Source organism: Scyliorhinus canicula, chromosome 10 (genome assembly GCF_902713615.1).
Source record: "Scyliorhinus canicula chromosome 10, sScyCan1.1, whole genome shotgun sequence".
NCBI lineage: Eukaryota > Metazoa > Chordata > Chondrichthyes > Carcharhiniformes > Scyliorhinidae > Scyliorhinus > Scyliorhinus canicula.
The window spans coordinates 54,640,636-54,663,484 of record NC_052155.1 but is presented as its reverse complement, the minus strand read 5'-3'; the positions used below and the strand labels follow the sequence as shown (position 1 = coordinate 54,663,484).

The 22,849-nt window shown below is 47.3% G+C and overlaps 1 protein-coding gene across 1 annotated transcript in view; it reads left to right on the top strand.

The window, feature by feature from the left end:
• Positions 1-2,986: 2,986 nt before the first annotated feature.
• The window catches only part of LOC119972377 (transmembrane protein 241), a 67,936-nt gene continuing 48,073 nt past the window's right edge, over positions 2,987-22,849 (top strand). The window contains exons 1-4 of the mRNA XM_038808964.1: positions 2,987-3,221; positions 13,150-13,196; positions 13,299-13,379; positions 14,052-14,133. Coding sequence (XP_038664892.1) covers positions 3,156-3,221; positions 13,150-13,196; positions 13,299-13,379; positions 14,052-14,133 — 276 coding nt within the window. The 5' untranslated portion in view covers positions 2,987-3,155. The remainder of the gene's footprint in view (positions 3,222-13,149; positions 13,197-13,298; positions 13,380-14,051; positions 14,134-22,849) is intronic.

Genomic DNA, 22,849 nt, shown 5'->3' with positions numbered 1-22,849 from the left:
CTGTGCTCTCTGACCTGCATTGGCTCCCTGCCCAGCAGTACCTCAATTTTAAAATTCGCATACTTGTATTCAGATCTGGTTATGGCCTTCCTCCTCTCTATCTCTGTAATTTTTTCAGCCCTACAACTCTCTAGGATCGCTGTGTTCCTCCAAGGAATCGCTGTGTTCATCCGAGGAATTAACCTGGTGAATCTCCTTTGGACTGCCTCCAAAGTTACAGTATCATTTTTTAGTTAAGGGGACCAAAACTGTGTGCAATATTCCAGGTGAGGTCTCACCAACACCCTGGACAACTGCAACAAAACCTCCCTATTTTTAAACTTCATCCCCTTTGCAAAAAAGGCCAAAATGCTGTTTGCCTTTTATCTATTTGTTGCACCTGCCTGATAGCTTTTTGCGATTCATGCACTTTTGGTCATTTTCCTAACATGTCCTTATAAGGTTCGGTGTCAAATTTTGTTTAATAAAATACTTAAGAAACACCTAGACTTTTAAAATTCATTCATGGCATGTAAGCATCACTGCGTCAGCGATTATTGATCCAGCAATAGTGAATTTAACAGCGATAGAACATAGAACATAGAACAGTACAGCACAGATGTAAGCTGTATTTTCATCCTCGAGGAAGGTAGAGCGTGTTGTGAAAAGCGCTCACACAGGCCAGATTGTCATTGCTGGGGGTTGGATTCGGGCTGGAGCCAGAGGTCCAAAGACCAGAGCCCTGAAGAAATGCTACATCGAGTCGGTGAAGTGCAGAGCCCGACAGCCATCATAGCTACCACTTAGAAAATCCAGGTCAATACTGCAAAGAAAAAGCAAACCCACAATATGATCATACGATTAGCATGATACTAATCCCGAAGTACAAGGACGAATGAAAATGGAATTAAATCTTATGGTAAACATATCTTTGATTCATCTTTAGAATGAATTGGGTTAAGATTTGTTCCATCCTTAACACTAGATGGCAGTCTACCTTACCTTCTAGTAAACTATTTAATTAAGGTTTCACCTATATAAGATGAAAGCACGAATATTCTTGTTTATGTGACATTACTCCTGTTGTGTGTACCTATGGGTTTCAAATACCTGCCATTGTTTTATGTGTACATCTTTCCTAGGAAGCTGAAATTCTTACTGTCACTAATTTTGAGAGCGTGGTTTGAATTGCAAGTGATGGTCGGCCCCTGTGAGCCTGCGTTATCTTGAGGGAATTATGGACTCAATTAATTGAGATTTGAAGTTCAACATACAGTTTGCTTGTCAACATAATTTGTTAAAATGAAAGATAAGAATTTCAGTCTTTTATATTGTTTCTATCCAAACAATGATGAGGTAATCAAAGTTTTTTTGTGATAGTCATGCTTCTTTCTTACAGTTTGTCAAAGGTTAGTGCCATGGGGAAATGACTGCTCACCAAAATGCTGCTAACTGATTCTCAGTTCAGCTTTCATAATTACCATTCAGCTCCTGGCCTTCATCAAGACAAGAGCGAGGGGGGAAATAAATGTGAAGCATGGTGAGAGGCCCCCTTGACATCAAGACAGTAGTACCAAGGACCTGGCAAAACTGGAGTCTATGAAAGGGGTGGCTGAGGTCAGACCTGAAATTAAAACATGGAGCTGGTTAGCAAAAACCACCATCACAGGCCCACAAGATTATTTCAGAAGACTTCAGCTCTAGCGCTTCTGTGTTCAGTTCCATACACGCTCCATTATTGATGAGACTGTGGTGAATGTAACTCCGTAATTCACACTGTATTGTATATACATGAGACCATGCATTTGTAAGCACAGTTGCGTTGCCCGACCACTAGGGGGAGTAGCGCTGGGAATGCTTAGGAGTTTGTACGGGGCTCCACCCTTGGCTCCGCCCACGACTCTTCCCCCTGGACTGCTGTATAAATACCAATGCTCAGAGCCAGTCGTTCAGTTCATCGAGAGTTCAACGTGGAACAGGCTGGCTCTGTTGTAAGTAGATTAAAACCACTGTTCATATCTTAAAGCACGTGTCTAGTGAATTGATAGTTCCACCAGAGGCAACTTTCAGCAGGATCTAGGCAACCTCCTTCTTTAAATTGTCAACTGGCATATAACATTCACAGCAATTAACTTTGAAGTAATGATCCTCTTGGACAACAGACACCCCAGCCAACTCTCCTGTTGCTCAATGATGCACTATTACTGAGTTCCTCACGGTCTTCTGGTTTTGACAGTTTTCATGTTGGTGCAGAGGGCTTTGCTGGTTTTGACAGAGTTGGTAATGAGGGTTCTGCTGGTTTTTAGAGTGTTGGTGTAGAGGCCTCTGCTGGTTTTTATGGTGCTGGTGTAGAGGGCTCTGGTGGTTTTGACTGTGTTGGTCGTGTGTAGAGGGCTCTGCTGGTTTTGGCAGTACAGGTGTAGAGGGTTCTGCTGGTTTTTAGAGGGTTGGTGTTGATGTAGAGGGCTTTGCTGGTTTTGATGGTGCTGGTGTAGAGGGCACTGCTGGTTTTGCCTGTGTTGGTCTTGGTGTAGAGGGTTCTGCTGGTTTTGGCAGTACAGGTGCAGAAGGTTCTGCTGGTTTTGATAGCGTTGGTGTTGGTTCAGAGGGCTCTGCTGGTTTTGATAGTGCTGGTGTTGGTGTAGCGGTCTCTGCTGGTTTTGATGGTGTTGGTGTGGAGGGCTCTGCTGGTTTTGATGGTGTTGGTGTGGAGGGCTCTGCTGGTTTTGATGGTGTTGGTGTGGAGGGCTCTGCTGGTTTTGATGGTGTTGGTGTGGAGGGCTCTGCTGGTTTTTATAGTGCTGGTGTAGAGGGCTCTGCTGGTTTTGATAATTCTGGTGTTGGTGTGGAGGGCTCTGCTGGTTTTGATGGTGTTGGTGTAGAGGGCTCTGCTGGTTTTGATGGTGTTGGTTTAGAGGGCTCTGCTGGTTTTGACAGTGCTGGCCCAGGGTGACTGCTCTCCGTAGCTTGTTGCCTGCAGTCGTGCTGTCCCTTTAAGAGCTCTCGGCCCGGAGTAGGATGTGATGCTTATTGGTTCATCAGGGAGCGACGTGTCTGTAAAAATGGCTTCAGAGAGTTTATACTCGGTGTAAAGGATGCGATTCACAGCCGATCAGGAGCTCCGGGATCCGGCCTGACACTCAGGCTGGGCTCGCCCGGGCCAATGCAACAACCAGATGTGGTTAAAGGGACCCGCACTTTGCTTCTCGCTCCTCTTCCTCGCTTCTTATTTTACCAACAAGGTGAGAGGCTGCGAGCAGGATTCGAGTCGGAGTCATTCAGCCCAGACCCCAGCCCCACAGAAACGCCCAGCCCAGCAGACACCCCCAGCCCCACAGTCACCCCCAGCCCAGCAGACACCCCCAGCCCAGCCCAGTCCCACAGACCCCCCCACCCCAGCCCCACAGACACCCCCACCCCAATCCAGCCCCACAGACACCCCCCCCCCTAGCCCAGCCACACAGACATGCCCCACAGACACCCCCACCCCCAGCCCAGCCCCACAGACACCCTCAGCCCAGCCCCACAGACCACCACCCCCCAGCCTCACAGACCCCCCAAGCCCCACAGACACCCCAAGCCCCACAGACACCCCCCCCAGCCCAGCCACACAGCCACCCCCCCAGCCCAGCCTCACAGACAACCACCCCCCAGTCCAGCCTCACAGACAACCACCCCCCTCCCAGCCCAACCCCACAGACCCCCCCAGCCCAGCTCAACAGACAGCCCAGCCCCACAGACACCCCCCCCCCCCCCAGCCAGCCACACAGCCACCCCCCCAGCCCAGCCTCACAGACAACCACCCCCCCAGTCCAGCCTCACAGACAACCACCCCCCTCCCAGCCCAACCCCACAGACCCCCCCCAGCCCAGCTCAACAGACAGCCCAGCCCAACAGACACCCCTCCCAGCCCAGCTCAACAGACCCCAGCCCCACAGACGCCCCCCCCCCCCAGCCCAGCCCAAAAGATAACCCCCCCCCCAGCCCAGCCCCACAGACCCCCCGCCCAGCCCAGCTCCACAGACACCTCCCTCAGACACCCCCAGCCCAGCCCCCAGACACCCCCAGCCCAACCCCACAGTCACTGCTGCCCCCGAGTCACCTCTAGCCCCACCGAACCCCGGAGTCATCCCCCGGCCCAGCCAAGCCCACCTTCACCCTGAGCTTTAAGCTCAGTCCAGTTCACCCGTCAGTTGTCCTGCCAAATCTGCCTCAGCATTTAGCAAAAAAGTGGGAGCAGCCCCCCTCCCCCAACCCCCAACTGAAATCTGCCATGTGTTCCTCAGCAAGGCAGAATAATCCAACAAGGTGGACAATGTTGAGCCAAGTCTTTGTGTGGGGGGGTGAGAGAATGGTGCTGGGATTGTGAGGTTTTGTTTCTAATGTGTGCTGCTAGCTGAATGTTTGGGAAACACTGTGAATTGTGTCAAAGTGGAGGGAGGGAAAAATTGACATGTTGTGATGGAAGTGGGACAATTTCTTCTGTGGCCTGAAAATTGCAGAGTACCTTAAAGAAAAAGCAGTGATACAAATGGCAACAACTATATAAAATATTATTATTGACTTACCATGGGCAGCACGGTAGCATAAGTGGTTCGCACTGTGGCTTCACAGCGCCAGGGTCCCAAGTTCGATTACTCGCTGGGTTACTGTCTGCGGAGTCAGCACGTTCTCCGGGTATTCCGGTTTCCTCCCAAAGTCGTGCAGGTTAGGTGGATTGGCCATGCTAAATTGCCCTTGGTGTCCAAAAAGGTTAGGAGGGGTTCTTGGGTTATGGGGATAGGGTGGAAATGAGGGTTTAAGTGGGTCGGTGCAGACCCGATGGGCCGAATGGCCTCTTTCTGCACGGTATGTTCTATAAACAGCAAGTAACACCATATAGTGAGCCCAAACAAAAACAGAAACTGCTGCACAGTCTCAGCAGGTCTGATAGCTTATGTAGAGAGAAAATGGAGTTAACGTCTCGATCTGGATGACCCTTGTCAAAGCTGGAGAGAATTGGAAATGGGATGAGATTTATACTGTTTTGGAAATGCTGATAATGCCTCTGTGCCCTTAGTCATTATCACTTCCATTTACATTCCCTTTGCCTTTTCGTCCATGAAATCTTTGTCAATCTCCAGCTTTCACTGGACCTCTATGCAGCCCCATTGCTCCACACCACCACCCCCTCACAACAGTATAAATCTGATCCTATTTCCAATTCTCTGTCACATTGACAAAGAGTCATCCAGACTCGAGCCGTTACCTCTGTTCTCTCGCCACACATTCTGTCAGACCTCCTGAGATTGTCCTGCATTTTCTGTTTTTGTTCCAGATTCCAGCATCGGCAATAATTTGCTTTTATTACAGTAAAACTGGAAACGGCCTTCCAGACCCAAAAATGGAGATTGATCATAAGCCTTTGTTTTCAGCCACTGAATCGATTTTGGATCCGATATGTCACTCTGATTTTGATCCCACTGTCTTTAATTTTCAGATCAATCTACCATGCTTAATCTTATCAAAAGCCTTGATAAAACCCATGTCAACTACAGCAAATTCACTACACTTGTGAAAATGAAATGAAAATCGCTTATTGTCACGAGTAGGCTTCAATGAAGTTACTGTGAAAAGCCCCTAGTCGCCACATTCCGGCGCCTGTCCGGGGGGGGCTGGTACGGGAATTGAACCGTGCTGCTGGGCTGCTTGGTCTGCTTTAAAAGCCAGCGATTTAGCCTGGTGAGCTAAACCAGCCCCGATTGTGGTCTTCCTTGTTACTTCCTTAAGGCAGGCAGGACCTTTCTTTGTCAAATCGATGTTTCCAGAGTGTTTGACTTTCAGTCCTGGATGAACCACTGTTTCCGTCAATGAAATATTGAGAAGACCAAAGCCATTTCCTTCAGTTCCTGCCCCGAACTCCCAATTTGGCTTGCAATGAAGAACACCACCAGCAGTGTGGGTTCAATAAGTGATTATTATTATTATTATTATTGTCACTGGCGATTTGATTTCCCTTCCTCAGCCACAGTCTCATTCATAGGAAAAAAACATTTTGTGTGCAAGGCCAGCAGTATGCTGCTATGCAGAAGGACCTAGGTGTCCTTGTTCACGAATCGCAAAAAAGTTGGTTTGCAGGTAATTTTGGCTTTCATAAATTTAGACTACCCAATTATTTTATTTTTTTTCCAATTAAGGGGCAGTTTAGCGTGGCCAATCCACCTAATCTGCACATTTTTGGGTTGTGGGGGTGAAACCCACGCAGACACTGGGAGAATGTGCAAACTCCACCCGGACAGTGGCCCATAGTCACTGTGCCGTCCTCGTGCAGCAGGTAATTAGGAAGGCAGATGGAATGTTGTCCTTCTTTGCTAGAAGGATGGAGTTGAAAAACAGGGAAGCTATGTTGCAGCTGTATAGGATGCTGGTGAGGCCACACCTGGTCTCCTTGCTTGAGAAAGGATGTACTGGCACTGGAGGGGGTGCAGAGGAAATTCACTAGGTTGATTCCGGAGTTGAGAGGATTGGTTTATGCTAGAGACTGAGCAGACAGGGACTATACTCACAGAATTTAGAAGAATGAGGCAGGATCTGATGGAAACATAAATTATGAAGGGAATAGCTAAGATAGAAGCAGGGAGGTTGTTTCCACTGGCGGTTCAACTAGAACTAGGGGACATAGCCTCAAAATAAGGAGCAGATTTAGGACTGAGTTGAGGTGGAAAGTCTTCACCCAAAGTGTTGTAAATCTGTGGAATTCCCTGCCCAGTGAAGCAGTTGAGGCTACCTCGTTAAATGTTATTAAGGCAAAGATAGATTTTTGAACAGTAAAAGGAATTGAGGGTTAAGGTGAGTGATGTGACCATCAATTCACTAGAGACACGATTGGAAGTAAACTGTGGTTTTAATAGTCTTACAACTGAGCCTGCCTGCGACCAGAGGAACTGTGAGCAGGCTTATGGCTGCAGCACTTTATACTTCCGTTAGTGGGAGGGGCCAAGGGTGGAGCCCTGTACAAGCTCCTCATCTCCCCCTATGGGCAGAGCCGCGCAACGGCTCACATACAGAATCCACAAGGACATAATATAATGCAATGCAATACAGTGTGAATTACAATACAGTATAATTCACCACAATCACCCCCTGTAAAAATATCAAGTCCGGCAGGGGTGACGAGTCTACAAGTTGAGCCGGTCTGGTGGCCGAGTCGTTCTTTGGGATCGGCGGAGCACCGGGGTTGCAGCCTCTTTGAGTGGCTGGGTGGTGACGACCGGTGTGGGTATGGGGGCGGACTCGGGGGGTGTTTCGATCTGAGCTTCGTATCTGACCCGGGCGACGGGCGGGACAGGAGATGTACAGGTGCGGGGGCGCCGAGCGTGGGCAGGGAACCTATGGGCACAGGGGTGCAGTGCGTAGGGGGTTGGGTGGGGTGTAGTGTGAGGGGTACCTCGGCGGTGGTGGTGGTAGTGGTGGATCCTGCAGGCGCCAGGTCCCAGAGGGAAACGGTGTCCTGATGGCCGTCGGGGTGTTCAATGAAGGCGTGTTGGGGGTTCAAATGAAGCAGTAGCACTCTCTCCACTAGCGGGTCTGTTATGTGTGTCCGGATGTGCTTCCGGAGGAGAACCGGGCCTGGTGTCCTCAACCAGGATGGGAGCAAAGTCCCCATGGTAGTGCCCCTAGAGAAAACAAATAGTCGTTCGTGAGGGGTCTGGTTGGTGGCGGTCCATAGGAGCGTGTCGGGGAGGACCTCCTGCCAATGGGAGGTCGGGAGATTCCTGGACGGGAGGGTCAGTAGGACGGTCTTCCAGACCGTCGCGTTCTCCCTCTCCACCTGCCCATTCCCCCTGGGGTTGTAGCTGGTAGTCCTGCTCGAGGCGATGCCCATGTCGAGCAGGTACTGACGCAGCTCGTCGCTCATGAAGGACGAACCCCTGTCGCTGTGTACATAGCTGGGGAAACCGAACAGGGTGAAGACACTGTGCAGGGCTCTGATGACTGTGTGGGAGGTCATATCGGGGCACAGGATGGCAAAGGGGAAGCGGGAGAACTCATCGATGACGTTCAGAAAGTACACATTTCGATTGGTCGAGGGGAGTGGCCCTTTGAAATCGATGCTCAGGCGTTCAAAGGGCCGGGATGAATTTACAAGGTGGGCCTTGTCTGGTCTATAGAAGTGCGGTTTGCACTCCGCGCAGATCGGGCAGTCCCTGGTGATGGCTTTTACCTCCTCGGTGGAGAAAGGCAGATTTCGGGCTTTGTCTAGTGGGCGAGCCGGGTGATCTCCTGGGTGGCAGAGGTCATTGTGGATAGCCTTCAGGCAGTCGCCTTGCGCGTTGGCGCACGTGCCGTGGGACAGGGCATCTGGGGGCTCGTTGAGCTTCCCCGGTCGATATATGATATTGTAATTATAGGTGGAGAGTTCGATCCTCCACCGCAAGATTTTATCATTTTTAATTTTGCCCCTTTGCGAGTTGTCAAACATGAAGGCAACCGATCTTTGGTCGGTGATGAGGGTAAACCTCCTACCTGCGAGGTAGTGCCTCCAGTGCCTTACGGCTTCCACAATGGCTTGAGTTTCCTTTTCGACTGAGGAGTGCCGAAGTTCCGAAGCGGAGAGGGTTCGGCAGAAGAAGGCAACTGGTCTCCCTGCCTGATTCAGAGTGGCTGCGAGAGCGACCTCTGAGGCATCGCTCTCCACCTGAAAAGGGGACGGATTCATCCACCGCCCGCATGGCGGCTTTGGCGATGTCCTCCTTCATGCAGTTGAAGGCCTGGCGGGCCTTGGCTGACAGAGGAAAGAGTGTGGCCTTAAATAGTGGGTGGGCTTTGTCCGCATACTGGGGGACCCACTGGGCATAATAAGAGAAAAATCCCAGGCACCTCTTGAGAGCCCTGGGACAGTGAAGGAGAGGGAGGGAAGCATACGGTCTGGGTCGGGGCCAGGACTCCGTTTTCTACGACATAGCCAAGGATGGCTAGTCTGGTAGTGCGGAAAACGCATTTCTCCGTTTCTGAGCGGTTTGGAGAAATCGATGGAGATTGGCATCGTGGTCTTGCTAATCATGGCCGCAGATGGTGACATTATCCAAGTACGGAAACGTGGCCCGCAGCCCGTACTGGTCCACCATTCGGTCCATTGTTCGTTGGAAAACCAAGACCCCATTCGTGAGGCCAAAGGGGACCCGGAGGAAATGGAAGAGGTGGCCATCTGTCTCGAACGCCGTGTCATGGCGGTCCTCTGGGTGGATTGGGATCTGGTGATAAGCAGACTTCAGATCCACCGTGGAGAATATGCGGTACTGGGCGATCTGATTAACCATGTCTGCAATTCTGGAGAGGGGGTACGCATCAAGGTGCGTGAACCGGTTAATGGTTTGGCTGTAATCAACCACCATCCGGAACGTTTCCCCGGTCTTGACGACCACCACCTGGGCTCTCCAGGGGCTGTTACTGGCCTCTATGACTCCCTCGTGTAGGAGCCGCTGGACTTCGGCTCTAATAAATACCCTGTCCTTCAGGCTATATCGCCTGCTGCGAGTGGCTACGGGTTTGCAGTTTGAGGTGAGGTTAGCGAAGAGTGGAGGGGGATCGATTTTTAGTGTCGCTAAACTGCAGATAGTGAGTGGAGGTAGGGGTCTGCTGAAGCTGAGTGTGAGGCTCTTGAGGTTACATTGGAAATCGAGTCCAAGTAAGAGTGGGGCGCAGAGTTCGGGGAGTATGTTGAGCTGGAAATTAGAATAGCTGGCGCCCTGAATCGTTAGGGTCGCGACGGTGCGCCCTTGTATTTGGACTGAGTGTGAGCCCGAGGCGAGGGAGATAGTTTGCCGTGCAGGGAAGATAGGGAGCGAACAGCGTCTTACCAGGTCAGGATGTACAAAGCTCTCGGTGCTCCCGGAGTCGAAGAGGCATGGTGTCCTGTACCCGTTGATTTTAACGGATATCATCGAGCTCTGGAGGTGCTTTGGACGCGACTGGTCCAACGTGACTGCGTTGAGTTGCGGGTCGTCGGCGGCTTTATCAGCTGTGCTGGAGTGGCCCCGTGATGACTGTCCGCTGAGGTCGTGATCGTCGAGGTGAGGTTCGGTTGATGGCCAAGATGGCGGCCCCCGTTGATCGCACGTGGCGGGTGCTGGAGAAGATGGCGTCCAAGATGGCGCCCCCCCCCCATGACTCGCACGTGGCCGGCCGCGTGGAGGAGGGTTGCCAAGATAGCAGCCCCCATGAGTCGCACATGTCGGGTGGGGGCGGAGTCGGCAGACACCCTGCAGCATTACGGGGCCTGCGGGCCTGTGAGTTTGGGAGGCAGATGCTCTCGACTGCGGGGGAGTTTGGAGTTTTCGATCTTGCCAGACATACTCGGGCATAGTGTCCTTTGCGCCCGCAGCTGCTGCAGGTCACGTTGCGGGCCGGGCAGTGCTGCCGTGGGTGTTGGGGCTGGCCACAAAAATGGCACGCTGGTGCTCCAAAGTGGGTGGGTGGGCGCGCGGCACAGGCCTGGGGCAGTCGCTGGTCGGGGGCCCACGATGGGGTCGCTTGGTCCGCGGGGAATGAGTTCAAACTGCGGAACGCGACCTCCATAGTCGTGGCTAACTCGAAGTGTCCTCCAAGTTCTAGGCCCCTTTTTCAAGCAATCGCTGGCGCACATAGTTAGACCTGAGCCCTGCAACGTATACATCACGTACAGCGAGTTCCATATGCTGTGAGGCTGTTACAGCCTGAAAATTGCAGTCCCGAGCAAGGGCTTTTAAATTGCGCAGGAAGTCTTGTAGCGACTCTGCGGGGCGCTAGCGGTGGGTCGTGAAAATGTGCCGCGCACAGACCTCGTTAAACGGCCGCACGTACAGTCGGTCGAGCATGGCTAGAGCCTCAGTATATGAGGTGGTACAATTGAGTTGCGTAGAGATACGATGGTTCACCCTTGCGTGCAGCAGGCTGAGTTTCTGCTCCTCTGTAGTCTCGGAAGTGCTTGATTCAGCCAGATAGGCCTTGAAACATCGAAGCCAGTGTAGGAAGATTTCCTTCGCCTCTGCAGCCTGCGGGTCGAGTTCTAGTCGGTCAGGTTTGAGGGTTGATTCCATAGTAGTTTTCTTCAAGACTATTAAATTGATGTGACCATCAATTCACTAGAGACACGATTGGAAGTAAACTGTGGTTTTAATAGTCTTACACTGAGCCTGCCTGCGACCAGAGGAACTGTGAGCAGGCTTACGGCTGCATCACTTTATACTTCCGGTAGTGGGAGGGGCCATGGGAGGAGCCAAGGGTGGAGCCCTGTGCAAGTTCCTCATCTCCCCCTATGGGCAGAGCCGCGCAACGGCTCACATACAGAGACCAGAAGGACATAATATAATGCAATGCAATACAGTGTGAATTACAATACAGTATAATTCACCACAGTAAGCAGGTGAGTAAGTGGAACTGAGTCCACAAAAAGATCAACCATGATCTTACTGAATGGTGGAGCAAGCTCGAGGGGCCAGCTGACCCACTCCTGTTCCTAGTTCTTATTTGATGTGGAGATGCCGGCGTTGGACTGGGGTGAGCACAGTAAGAAGTCTTACAACACCAGGTGTTCACCTGAAGAAGGAGCCGTGCTCCGAAAGCTCGTGTTTGAAACAAACCTGTTGGACTTTAACCTGGTGTTGTAAGACTTCTTACTGTAGTTCTTATTTATTAGCATTGTTTCTTGTCCTTGAGAAGCTGCTAGAGAGCTGCCTTTGTGAATACAACTGAGTGGCTTAACTGGGCTGTTCAGAGGGCAGTTGAGGGAGTAAACCACATTCCTGTGGGTCTGAAATCACATTTAGGCCAGAACAGTAGATTTCTTTCCCTAAAGGATATTCGTGAGATAGATGGATTTTGACAAAAACCTGGTACAGGCACAGTACTTTAAACCCAGCAGCTTCGGGACTGAGGCCATGCTGGATTTTGTATTTGGCCAGGTAACTAACTGGAGCCACACTCTGCCAGTGCAGAATCTAGCTGGATTGTCCGAGTAAGGTTTGTCTTTAAATTTTACTTAATCAAAATTGATATGCAGAACATTAACTCCAAGTTTTGAACAACTGGATTTCAGACACTGTACCGGTAATTTAATTGTCACCATTAGTGTTGTATTCCATATGTATTTCATTAATTGAATTCAAATTCCCCGTGGTGGGATTTGAACTTGCTTCCCCGGATCATTAACCCAAGCCTCTAGACTTAGCCTCATCGTACAATGCTACGATATTGTTGGAGCTAAACAATGTATTCCTGGTTGGTCTCCATATCTTCCACTCTCTGTAATCCTGACTTGCCCAGAACAGGGCTGCCCATTCCCTAACTCACACCAAGTCCCGTTTTCCCCATCAGACTCTCGGTTAAGTAATGTCTCAATTTTAAAATTCTCTGCCTCCTGTTCAAATCTTTCCATGGCTTTGACACTCCAAAGCTCTTGAGGGGCAATGCTTTTCTTCAAATCTGTCTTTCTATGAATGCGTCATTCTCACTCCTATCGTCTCGGCCCTATACTCTGGACCTCCCTCCCTAAATCTCTCCACATTCCCTCTGCACTTGGAACTTGTGGTTTGACCAAGCTTCCAGTCACCAGGCCTAATAATTCCTTCGGCTCGGTGTCAGTTTTTCCTGTGGAGTGCCTTGGAACGTTTCCCGACATTAAAAGCACTATATCGTTAGTTGGGCCACTGAAAACTGATAATTGTGTTTGTACGCTCAAGCATGTGCTACTGATAATTTCTGGATAATCTCTTATGCAGCACTGAGTAAATCTAGTGGTTAATTCCTGTGCTAAATTCGGGGCAGTCGATAGCATTCGGAGGCCGGTTTAGCTCAGTTGGCTAACCAGCTGGTTTGTGATGCAGAGCAAGGCCAACAGCACAGGTTCAATTCCCGTACCGACTGAGGTCATTCATGAAGGCTCTGCCTTATCAACATTACCCCTCCCCTGAGGTGTGGTGATCCTCAGGTTAAACCACCACCAGTCAGCTCTCCCCCTCAAAAGGGGAAAGCAGCCTATGGTCATCAGGGACTATGGCGATTTTACCTTTTTCGATAACACTACTCCAGTTAATAAACCACACCCAATTGGCTGTCATGTTTCCTGGCCTACACCACGTAAATATTTTGATTTCAAATGTTGATCTTACTGCGGCACACAAGTATCTTATTGATCCTTCATTTATTTTCCAGTATGTCCTTTCACTCCTGAAGTTTACCTATCCCACAATTTTCCAAGGGTGAGTATGTTCCACAGGTAATTTTGTAGAATTTAGAATTTTTGAATTGTCCATAATTTAGATTGAATTGTAATTACCTCTTCACTCCCTTTTTTTTTACAGTTGGCAGACGTTTGTGGGAAGTGTATTTCTTCAGATAGCCTGGAAATTAGGAAGGGTGGAGATGAGCAGTAATGTCCTATGGTAAGGAAACTTTGCCAATACTATTCGCTCCAGATAAAGACCATTCTGGGTTCAGGCTTTGAGTCCAGCAATTACACACCTTTCAACTTCATTGTTTAGGATTAAGCCTATATATAATTACAAATTTAAGCATAAATTTCCAATTCCGAGCAAGCCACTCAGTTGTATCGAACCGCTTTGAAGAAGGCAGTCCCGCCACTACCTCCTCAGGACAGTTAGTGATGGGCAATAAATGCCAGAGTCTCTGAACACCCTGCAAGTTAATTAAAGTCATGTCTGGTGTAGCACATTTTGTGCATATTTGGGATCCATCACTAGCAGCCCATCTATTATTTTAGATAGTCAAGAGGAAGATGGATTTTCATTGGGGATTTCTTCCGAGTCTCCCACCGTGAATCTGACAGGGTTGAAAGCCCAGATTGACTCCCATGATGGGAGTTGGCCAATCTGCTGAGGTTCTGGTGGCTGATTGGAAGAGCTTTGAGGAAATTCTTTGCCTTTACCCCAGTGAATATAGAAAGTGCAATGTTGTTAGCAAAATATTACTGAGAAATTGACTTCTCAATAACATTGTTAGGTGAGTGACATTAAATCCAAGGAATGACACATCTAGTTGCATTACAGCAATAACATTTGATTTTGTAGCTAACCTTGTTATTTAAACTTTGATAGGTCTGCCAAGGTTTCCTGGATCCCTGGTGCATTACTGTTTGTGGGTAATATTTATGCAGGTTCCCGGGCATTATCTAAACTGGTAAGGACTTTTCTTTGGTTTAGGAAGGGGAGCTTTGGGATAAGGAGGATGACTTCAATGAAGTTTTGTATTGGGCATTTGAAAACCATATTTAGGCAGTTTAATTATATTTATACATGCTGTAGTTTTTTTTAAATCTTGCATTTCTACAAGGCCTTTTAAGGCCTCTGGATGATCCACTAAGTAAATGTAATCTCTGTTGTAAAGTCATAAATGAGACAGCCAATTTGCGCACATGAAAATTGAATGCTAAATGGAGTGTTTATGTTTCAAACATTGTGACTTAAAATCATCTTGTAACCTCTTCTGAAGCTAGCTGCATCAGAGTGGCCAGGTCCAGCGGTTCACCTGCTGTTTTATCAGGTTAAAGACACTACATAAACACAAAAATGATTCTGATTATTGGTCAAAAGAAGGGCAGCAGATGATCTCCTCTGATCTAACCCAGGTTCTGAGGCGGCATTCCCACCGTACCTCACAGATGGAAGAATGCCAGTCACTAGGTTTGGTATTGATAGAATTGTGGAATTGGCGCTGTCAGCAGGAAGCTTTGCTCCCCAACATTTTATAAGAAAATCAAGGGCTACTGGCCATGAATTTCTGCACACCAAAATTGTAAGCGTCACACCAGCGATTCCCGGCGCGCGCATTTCTGGGTGAACCCCTCACCAGCAGCAGAAACTTGAAAAATCAGCAATTAAATTTTCTGGAGTGTGTCCGTTGCTGATTCACTTGTAGATTGAACAAACGTTTGGTCGCTGGAAACACTAGAAACCAGCTCTTCAGCTGTCAGTTTTGTGCAGGTGTGAATTTGGAAGTATTGCACAATTCACTCGTTTTGTTTTCTCTCTCAATATAGTCAAGTGGCACAAACGTAATGTTTTGCGAGTGGCTTTGAATTTAAGCTGTGGTAAATTGGAATTTTTCAGAGTTGCTGTGCTCTAATTTCTAATTGTATTTTCTGTAATATTAGATTCAACATATTCGGAGTTAACTCCGAAACTGGGTGCAGCAACATTTTCAGCATAGCAACCCGTCGTGTTAAACCAGTCCAATGACAATAATAATACAACACTGGTATTTTATTCAGGAAACATGTTCACCGCCTGAAGGCTGAATTGCAGTGTAACTTGCATTGAAAATTTCATATACAGGAAAGTTGTGGACAAAATATAAAAATGAAGTTGGGCAGCATGGTAGCATAGTGGTTAGCACAGTTGCTTCTCAGCTCTAAGGTCCCAGGTTCGATTTGGGTCACACTCTGTGGAGTCTGCATGTTCTCCCCGTGTGCGCGTAGGTTTCCTCTGTGTGCTCCAGTTTCCTCCCACAGTCCAAAAGTTAGGTGGATTGGCCATTCTAAATTGCCCTTGGTGTCCAAGAAGGTTAGGTTAGGTTACGGGGATAAAGGGGATAGAGGTGGAGGCATGAGACTTGAGTGGAGTGCTCTTTCCACGTGCTGGTGCAGACTCGATGGGCTGAATGGCCTCCATCTACACTGTAAATTCGATGACACTAAGGTAATATTGAATTTAAATTATATTAGAATTGCAAACCAAAACTCCATTTGTACCTTACAGCCACTGAAGTGCGTTTCCATTTAATCATTTAAGTACTAGAGATATAGAGCGTGAATTAATGGGAAAAACAAGTCCAATTTGGCCGCTTTCAGCGGGGTGGGTCTTGGTGCTGAATGACCCTGCTATCAAATGGAACTCTGGCTCAGCTCGTCAGTGCAAGAAGAGATCGGGCACCATTTCTAAATGCTGCTCTGCTCTCTCGACCCCCTACCACAGTCTCTGGACGTCCCCAATTTATCTGCTTGGAGGCCCCAAGGGCTACCCCCCCCCAACCCCCCTTGCCCCACAAGGTCAGGGCACTCCCAGGCTTGATCACTGGCAACCTGGGCACCTTGGCACTGCCAACCTAGCACCCTGGCAGTGCCTCCATCAGCCTGACAGTGCCGTCTGGGCAGTGGGAGAGCTAGGGTACCACTCTGCCCAGAGCCCAACCACCCGGGTCCCCCAAAGGCCTGGAAGAGCCCCAGGTACCATTAAGTCTGGTCCACGTTTGTGTGGACCAGTGCTAAACAGCACCATGGTGTGGTCTCCCAGGCATGAGCATTCGTGCCCAGGCCTCGGGAGCATTGGGCGCTGAAATATTTATGTCAGCCGAACTGCTCACTTAAATATGTAAATCTGGATCACACCTAGCAACGGTGAGATCCAGATCACGACGTCTGGTGAGATCTAATGAGATCTCGCGAGGCGTTCTGAGCGTTGCTAACCTTGTGAGATTTAATGGCCTGGTCACATCACCAAGTCGGGCACGACAAAGCCATTTAAACATGCCCACAGAGCCATTATGACACTGAAGGAGACCATTTGGCCCATCAAGTCTGTGCCAATCTGAGCAATCCAGTCCATTCTATTGCCCCACTCTATCTCCATAGCCCTGCAAGTTTATTTCCTTTAAGTGCCAATTTCCTTTTAAAATCGTCGATCAATTTTGCTTCCATAAGTAAGTTTCTCGCATCCTCTTTCTTGCCCAAAACTTTAAATCTCTCAGTCCCCGTCCTAACAGCTTTTCTTTGTCTACCTTATTATCTAAACCTGTCATGATTTTGTACACCTCTATCATATTTCCCGATGACCTCCTTTGACCCAAGGAGAACAGTCCCAGTTTCTCCAATCTAACCGTGTAGTTAAAACTCCTCTTTCCTGGAACCATTCTGATCAATCTTTCCCCTGCACACTTAAAAGATTCTCACACCCTTCTTAAAATTATGGTGACTGGAAGAGGAAGTAATTGTCTTGATTATACCCTAAACTGAACTTTATAAAGGTTCAGCATCATTTCGCTGTTTTGAAAAACAGCGATCTTCGCTTTGAAGTTTGGGGAACACATCCATTTACTGTCCTCCAATCTGGAAAGACAACTATTTACCACGACCCAGTGTTTTCTTCCTGCCCTTTGGCCATTTGTTTTATCCTCGCTGACACTGATCCTCCTACTGCACGAACCTCCATTTTGTTAACCAGCCTTCTACGTGGTACTTTGTCAAAGTGTATCTTGTATATTCCTCCACTGTGTGCTGGTGGTGGAGGGAGTGAATGTTTAAGGTAGTTGGATGGACGCTGATCGGGCGGGTTGCCTTGTTCTGGGTGGTGTCAAGCTTTTTTTTAATATAATTTTTATTGGAATTTTTTACAGAAAATATAAAACATAACGACAAACAATGAAATGCAACAAAATAACCCATAATAACTGTGACACCCCCAGACCGTATCGGCGCATGTATCACATCCCCCCACCCCCCCAACCCTAATGAACAACAAAAGAACTTAAAAAATATTAAAATTAAATAAACAAACATAGTCATTGTCGGCCCCCCCCCCTTTTCCCTCCCCTTTTCCCTCCCCGGGTTGCTGCTGCTGCTGTCCCCGTACCCTATCGTTGAGCCAGAAAGTCGAGAAAAGGCTGCCACCGCCTAAAGAACCCTTGTACCGACCCTCTCAGGGCGAATTTGACCTTCTCTAGCTTAATGAAACCCGCCATGTCATTGATCCAGGTCTCCACGCTTGGGGGCCTCGCATCCTTCCATTGTAGCAAGATCCTTCGCCGGGCTACTAGGGACACAAAGGCCAGCACACCGGCCTCTTTCGCCTCCTGCACTCCCGGCTCCACCCAACCCCAAAAATCGCGAGTCCCCATCCTGGCTTGACCCTGGATCCCACCACCCTCGACACCGTCCTCGCCACCCCCTTCCAGAACTCCTCCAGTGCCGGGCATGCCCAGAACATATGGGCATGGTTCGCTGGACTCCCCGAGCACCTGACACACCTGTCCTCACCCCCAAAGAACCTACTCATCCTCGTCCCAGTCATGTGGGCCCGGTGCAGCACCTTGAATTGGATGAGGCTAAGCCGCGCACACGAGGAGGAAGAATTAACCCTCTCCAGGGCATCAGCCCATGTCCCGTCTTCGATCTGTTCCCCCAGTTCCCCCTCCCACTTCGTTTTCAGCTCCTCTGGTGTCAAGCTTTTTGAGTGTTGGTAGAACTGCACTGATCTAGAAAACTGGGATGTATTCCATTACACTCCTGACTTGTCCCTTGTAGATGGTGGACAGGCTTTGGAGAGGCAGGAGGTGAGTCAAACTCCTTTAGAATTTTAGACATTTCAATGTGATCATTCTTATTCCCCTAAACCCCAGAGAATATAAGCCCAATTTACTCAGCCTTTCATCATTGGACAACCCCTCATCCAAGGAGCCAATTAAATGAACATTTGCTGTACCACGTCCAAAGCAAGTACATCCCTTCTTAAATGTGGAGACAAAAACTGCACACAGTATTTCAGATGTGGCCTCATCAAAACTGTACAACTGTAGCAAGACTTATTTATACCAGTACTCCATCCCCTTGCAATAAAGACCAAAAAATGCCATTTGCCTTCCTAATTTCTTACTGAACCTGCCTGCTAACATTCTGCGTTCCTTGTTCAAGCAAACCCAAATCTCTTTGAATATCAACACTTAAAGATTTTTTTAAAGGTGCGAAACATATTTTCTATTCTTATGACCAAGTGAATAACTTCACACTTCCCTACGCTATCCTCCATCAGCCATCTTGTTTCCCACTCACCTAACTTATCTGTATCTCTATGCAGCTTCTTAGCTTGGTATTGTTAACAAAATTTAGATGCATATTGTCTGCCCCTTCATTTAAAAAAAAAAAATAATAATTTATGGGATGTGGGCTTTGTTGGTGAGGCCAGCTATTATTGCCCAACCCTAGTTGCCCTTCAGAAGGTGGTGGTGAGTTGCTGCCTTGAACCGCTGCAGTCCGTCCTTGTTAGTTCCTTGTTTTTGTGTGTTTTCGTAACTAAGCGGCTTGCTAGGCTATTTAAGAGTCAACCACATTGCTGTGGGTCTGGAGTCACATGTCGGCCAGACCAGGTAAGGACAGCAGATTTCCTCCCCTAAAGGGCATTAGTGAATCAGATGGATTTTTACTACAATCGACAATTGTTTCATGGTCATCATTTAATTCTAGATATCCTATTGAGTTGTAATTCCATCACCTGCCATGGTGGGATTCGAACCTGAGTCCCCAGATCATTATCCTGGGTCTCTTGTTCACTAGTCCAGCAACAATACCACTATGCCACCGCCTCATCCTAGGATATAGGTGATCAGGTTTTGGAGATTTCGTTCTTTAAGCTTTATCTCTGCTGATATTAATTTTCCTAATTTCCCCACTTTTAGTTCCTAGGTTATCCCCTATTTCAGGTATGGAAATTATCTTCTACTGTGAAGATAGACAGTAAACATTTGTTCAACGTCTGTGCCATTCCCTCATTCCCCATGATAATTGTTCCGTTCTCTACATCTACTCTTCCTTTTTTATGGACTTACAATTTGTATCTGTTTTAATCTTTCTGGCTAGTTTACTTGCTTACATATTCTATTTTTTCCCCTTTCTATCAGCCTTTGATGGTCTTGGTTTCTAAAACACCTACAACTTTCAGACTTGCTACTTTTCTTTCACAACATTGCAAGCCTCTTTAACGATTCCTGAGTGAGCTATGGACGGCTCCCTCTTGCTGAGTTTTTCTTCTTCAATAGAATTGAACATTTTGAGTAGTTTCCTTAAATATTTCTCACTGTTCATTTACCTCCATACCTTTTAGTCTATTTGCCAATTAGCCTTAGCTAGTTCTCCATACCTATGCCATGGGCTTTTTTATGTTTAAGATTTTTGTTCGCGATTGGAATATGTCATTTTTAAACTTAATGCAGAATGGAATGGTATTATGGTCACTCTTTCCCAGTGGATCTATTGCTATGACATTTCTAATTAATCCTGCGTCATTGCACAATAATAGATCTAAGATAGCTTTGTCCCTGGTCAGCTCCACTATGTACTGCTCCAAGAAACTGTCACAAAAATATTCTACAGACTTATCTTTTGGACCATTCTTGCCAATTTGATTATCCCAGGCCATATGAAGATTATAGTCCCCTACAATTATTATATTTCCTTTGTTAAAGGCTCCAATTATTTATTGCGTATTGCTCTGCTCAAAGGTATAACTACTGTTCGTGAGCCTAAGCACTACTCCCACCAGTGTTTTCTGGCTTGCTGTTCCTAATTTCCACCTATATTGATTCTAATTCATGACCTTCAGAGGCCAGATGCTTTTCACTAATGTCCTTATGTCATCCTTCACTATCAGGGTTACCCTACCTCCTTTGCCATTCTGTCTGTCTTTCTGAAATATTGTGAACCATGGAAAATGTATTCACCAATGTTGAATCACCTTATAACTATGTTTCTGTAATCATGATTAGATCCAAGTTATTTACCTCTATTTGTGTCACTAATTCATCTATCTTATTGCATATAAAGAACCTATGATTTAGTATTTTTATTTAGTATTTTTAACTTCTATTCACTACAATGATGTACAGTTTTTATGAAAATCTGTTCCGCTCTGTTTGTCTTTACCCACATCATTGTTCCAATTCAAATGGAGCCGATCCCAACGGAATAGCTGCCTCTTAAGTTCAGAAGTTCATAAGGTATAGGAGCAGAATTGGGTCATTTGACCCATTCGATTATGGCTGATCTCATCCTGGCCTTAACTCCACCGTCCTGCCCGTTCTCCATAACCCTTCAACCCATCAAAAATTTGCCTAAGTCCTCCTTAAATTTATTCCCTGTCCCAGTAGCCACCGTACTCTGGGGTCGTGAATTCCACAAATTCATAACCCTTTGAGAGAAGTAGTTTCTCCTCAGCTCTAGTTTAAATTTGCTACCACTTATCCTAAGACTATGACCTCTTGTTCCAGAGTAGTGTCCCATGAATTGAAACCCCTGCTTCCCATACCATTCTTTGTGGCATGTCTTTAACTCTTTAATCTGTCAATTGGCATTCGGGCTCGGGTAGTAATGCAGCGATGATTACCTTTAATGTTCTGTCTCTCAATTCGAATCCCAAATTCCCGTAGCAGAATGTCATTCCTGGTTCTACCCACGTCGTTGGTTCCTGTATGGATAGCAGCAACTGGAGCCTCCCCCTCCTATTCCAAGTTCCCCTCCAACCATTAGAAGATGTCCTTAAACTGGAGATGGGGGCAGGCAGCACAACCTGTCATGAGTACAAAGAATAGTAACAGTGATAAGTTTCTCTTATCACGACCATATTCCACTGCACTTCACCCACTTGAATGGCATCCTTCTCTACAGTGCCATGGTCAGTCCACTCATCCATGTTGTAGTCCTTCTCCTCATCCACACAGGTAGCAAGTACCTTGAAAACATTGGATATCTGGGTGGCACGGTAACACGGTGGTTGGCACTTTTGCTTCACAGCGCCAGTGTCCCAGGTTTGATTGCCAACTTGGGTGTGTGGAGTCTGCACGTTCTCCCCATGTCTGCGTGGGTTTCCTCCGGGTGCTCCGGTTTCCTCTCAAGTACCACAAGTCCCCAAAGATGTGCTGTTCGGTAATTTGGACATTCTGAATTCTCCCTCAGTGTACCCGAGTAGGTGCCAGAATGTGGCAACTAGGGGCATTTCACAATATCTTCATTGCAGTGTTAATGTAAGCCTACTTGTGACAATTAAAAAAAAAAAAATGTTTAATTTAGGAGATGCTGCTCCTCCATCACTACATACTGGGCCCTATACCTGCTTGACTCATAGTCACATACTCCTGTCCCTGACCATTGACAAACTCAAAAGTTCCTATCCTAAGAGGTATGCCTGCCTCCTGGAATAAAATGTCCAAACGTATTTACCCCTCCCTGATGCATTGCAATGCCCGTAGCTTAGCTTCCAGCTCAATTACTCTGAATTGAAGGTCCTCAACTCTCAGACACTTAACTGCAGACCTGTTTGCTTTGGATCTGCACTGGTGTCTTAAGGATTCCACGTTCTGCAGTGGTGATGTGTTACCTGCTTTTCCATCTTTATTATGTGTTAATTAATTCACTGATTACTTTTCCCTAATTAATTTATAACTAATTAACTCCTAATCACCTGTACTACTGCTTTTGAAAAGTTCTACTACCAATAAAACTTTATAATTCTGAAACACCAAGGGGTGAAAACCATTAGTGAGCATTGTGTGTAGACCCCCAATCTGTAGCGATGATGTTGGTAATGACATTAAACAGGAAATTAGAGACACATGCGATAAAGGAACATCTGTAATTATGGATGAATTTTAATCTGGCATACAAGGGAAATTAGAGATTGTATTTAATCCAAGACAGAAGCATATAAATTGGCCAGTAAAAACAATGGGCTTGAGCATTGGGGGCAGTTTAGAATTCAGCAAAGGAGGACCAAGGGATTGATTACGAAGGTGAAATTAGAGAACGAGAATAAGTTTTCAGGGAACATAAAAACTGACTGTAAAAGTTTCCATAGGTACATGAAGAGAAAAAGATTGGTGAAGACAAATGTAGCTCCCTTACAGTCAGAAACAGGGGAATTTATAATGGACAAAGAAATGGCTGAGCAACTAAATACATACTTTGGTCCTGTCTTCACAAATTAGGACACAAGTAAGATACCAGAAATGTTGGGGAATGCAGGGTTTAGTTGGAGGGAGGAACTGAAGAAGATCAATATTAGTAGATGAATGGTGTTGGGGAAATTGATGGGATTGAAGGACAATAAATCCCCAGGGTCTGATAATCTACATCCCC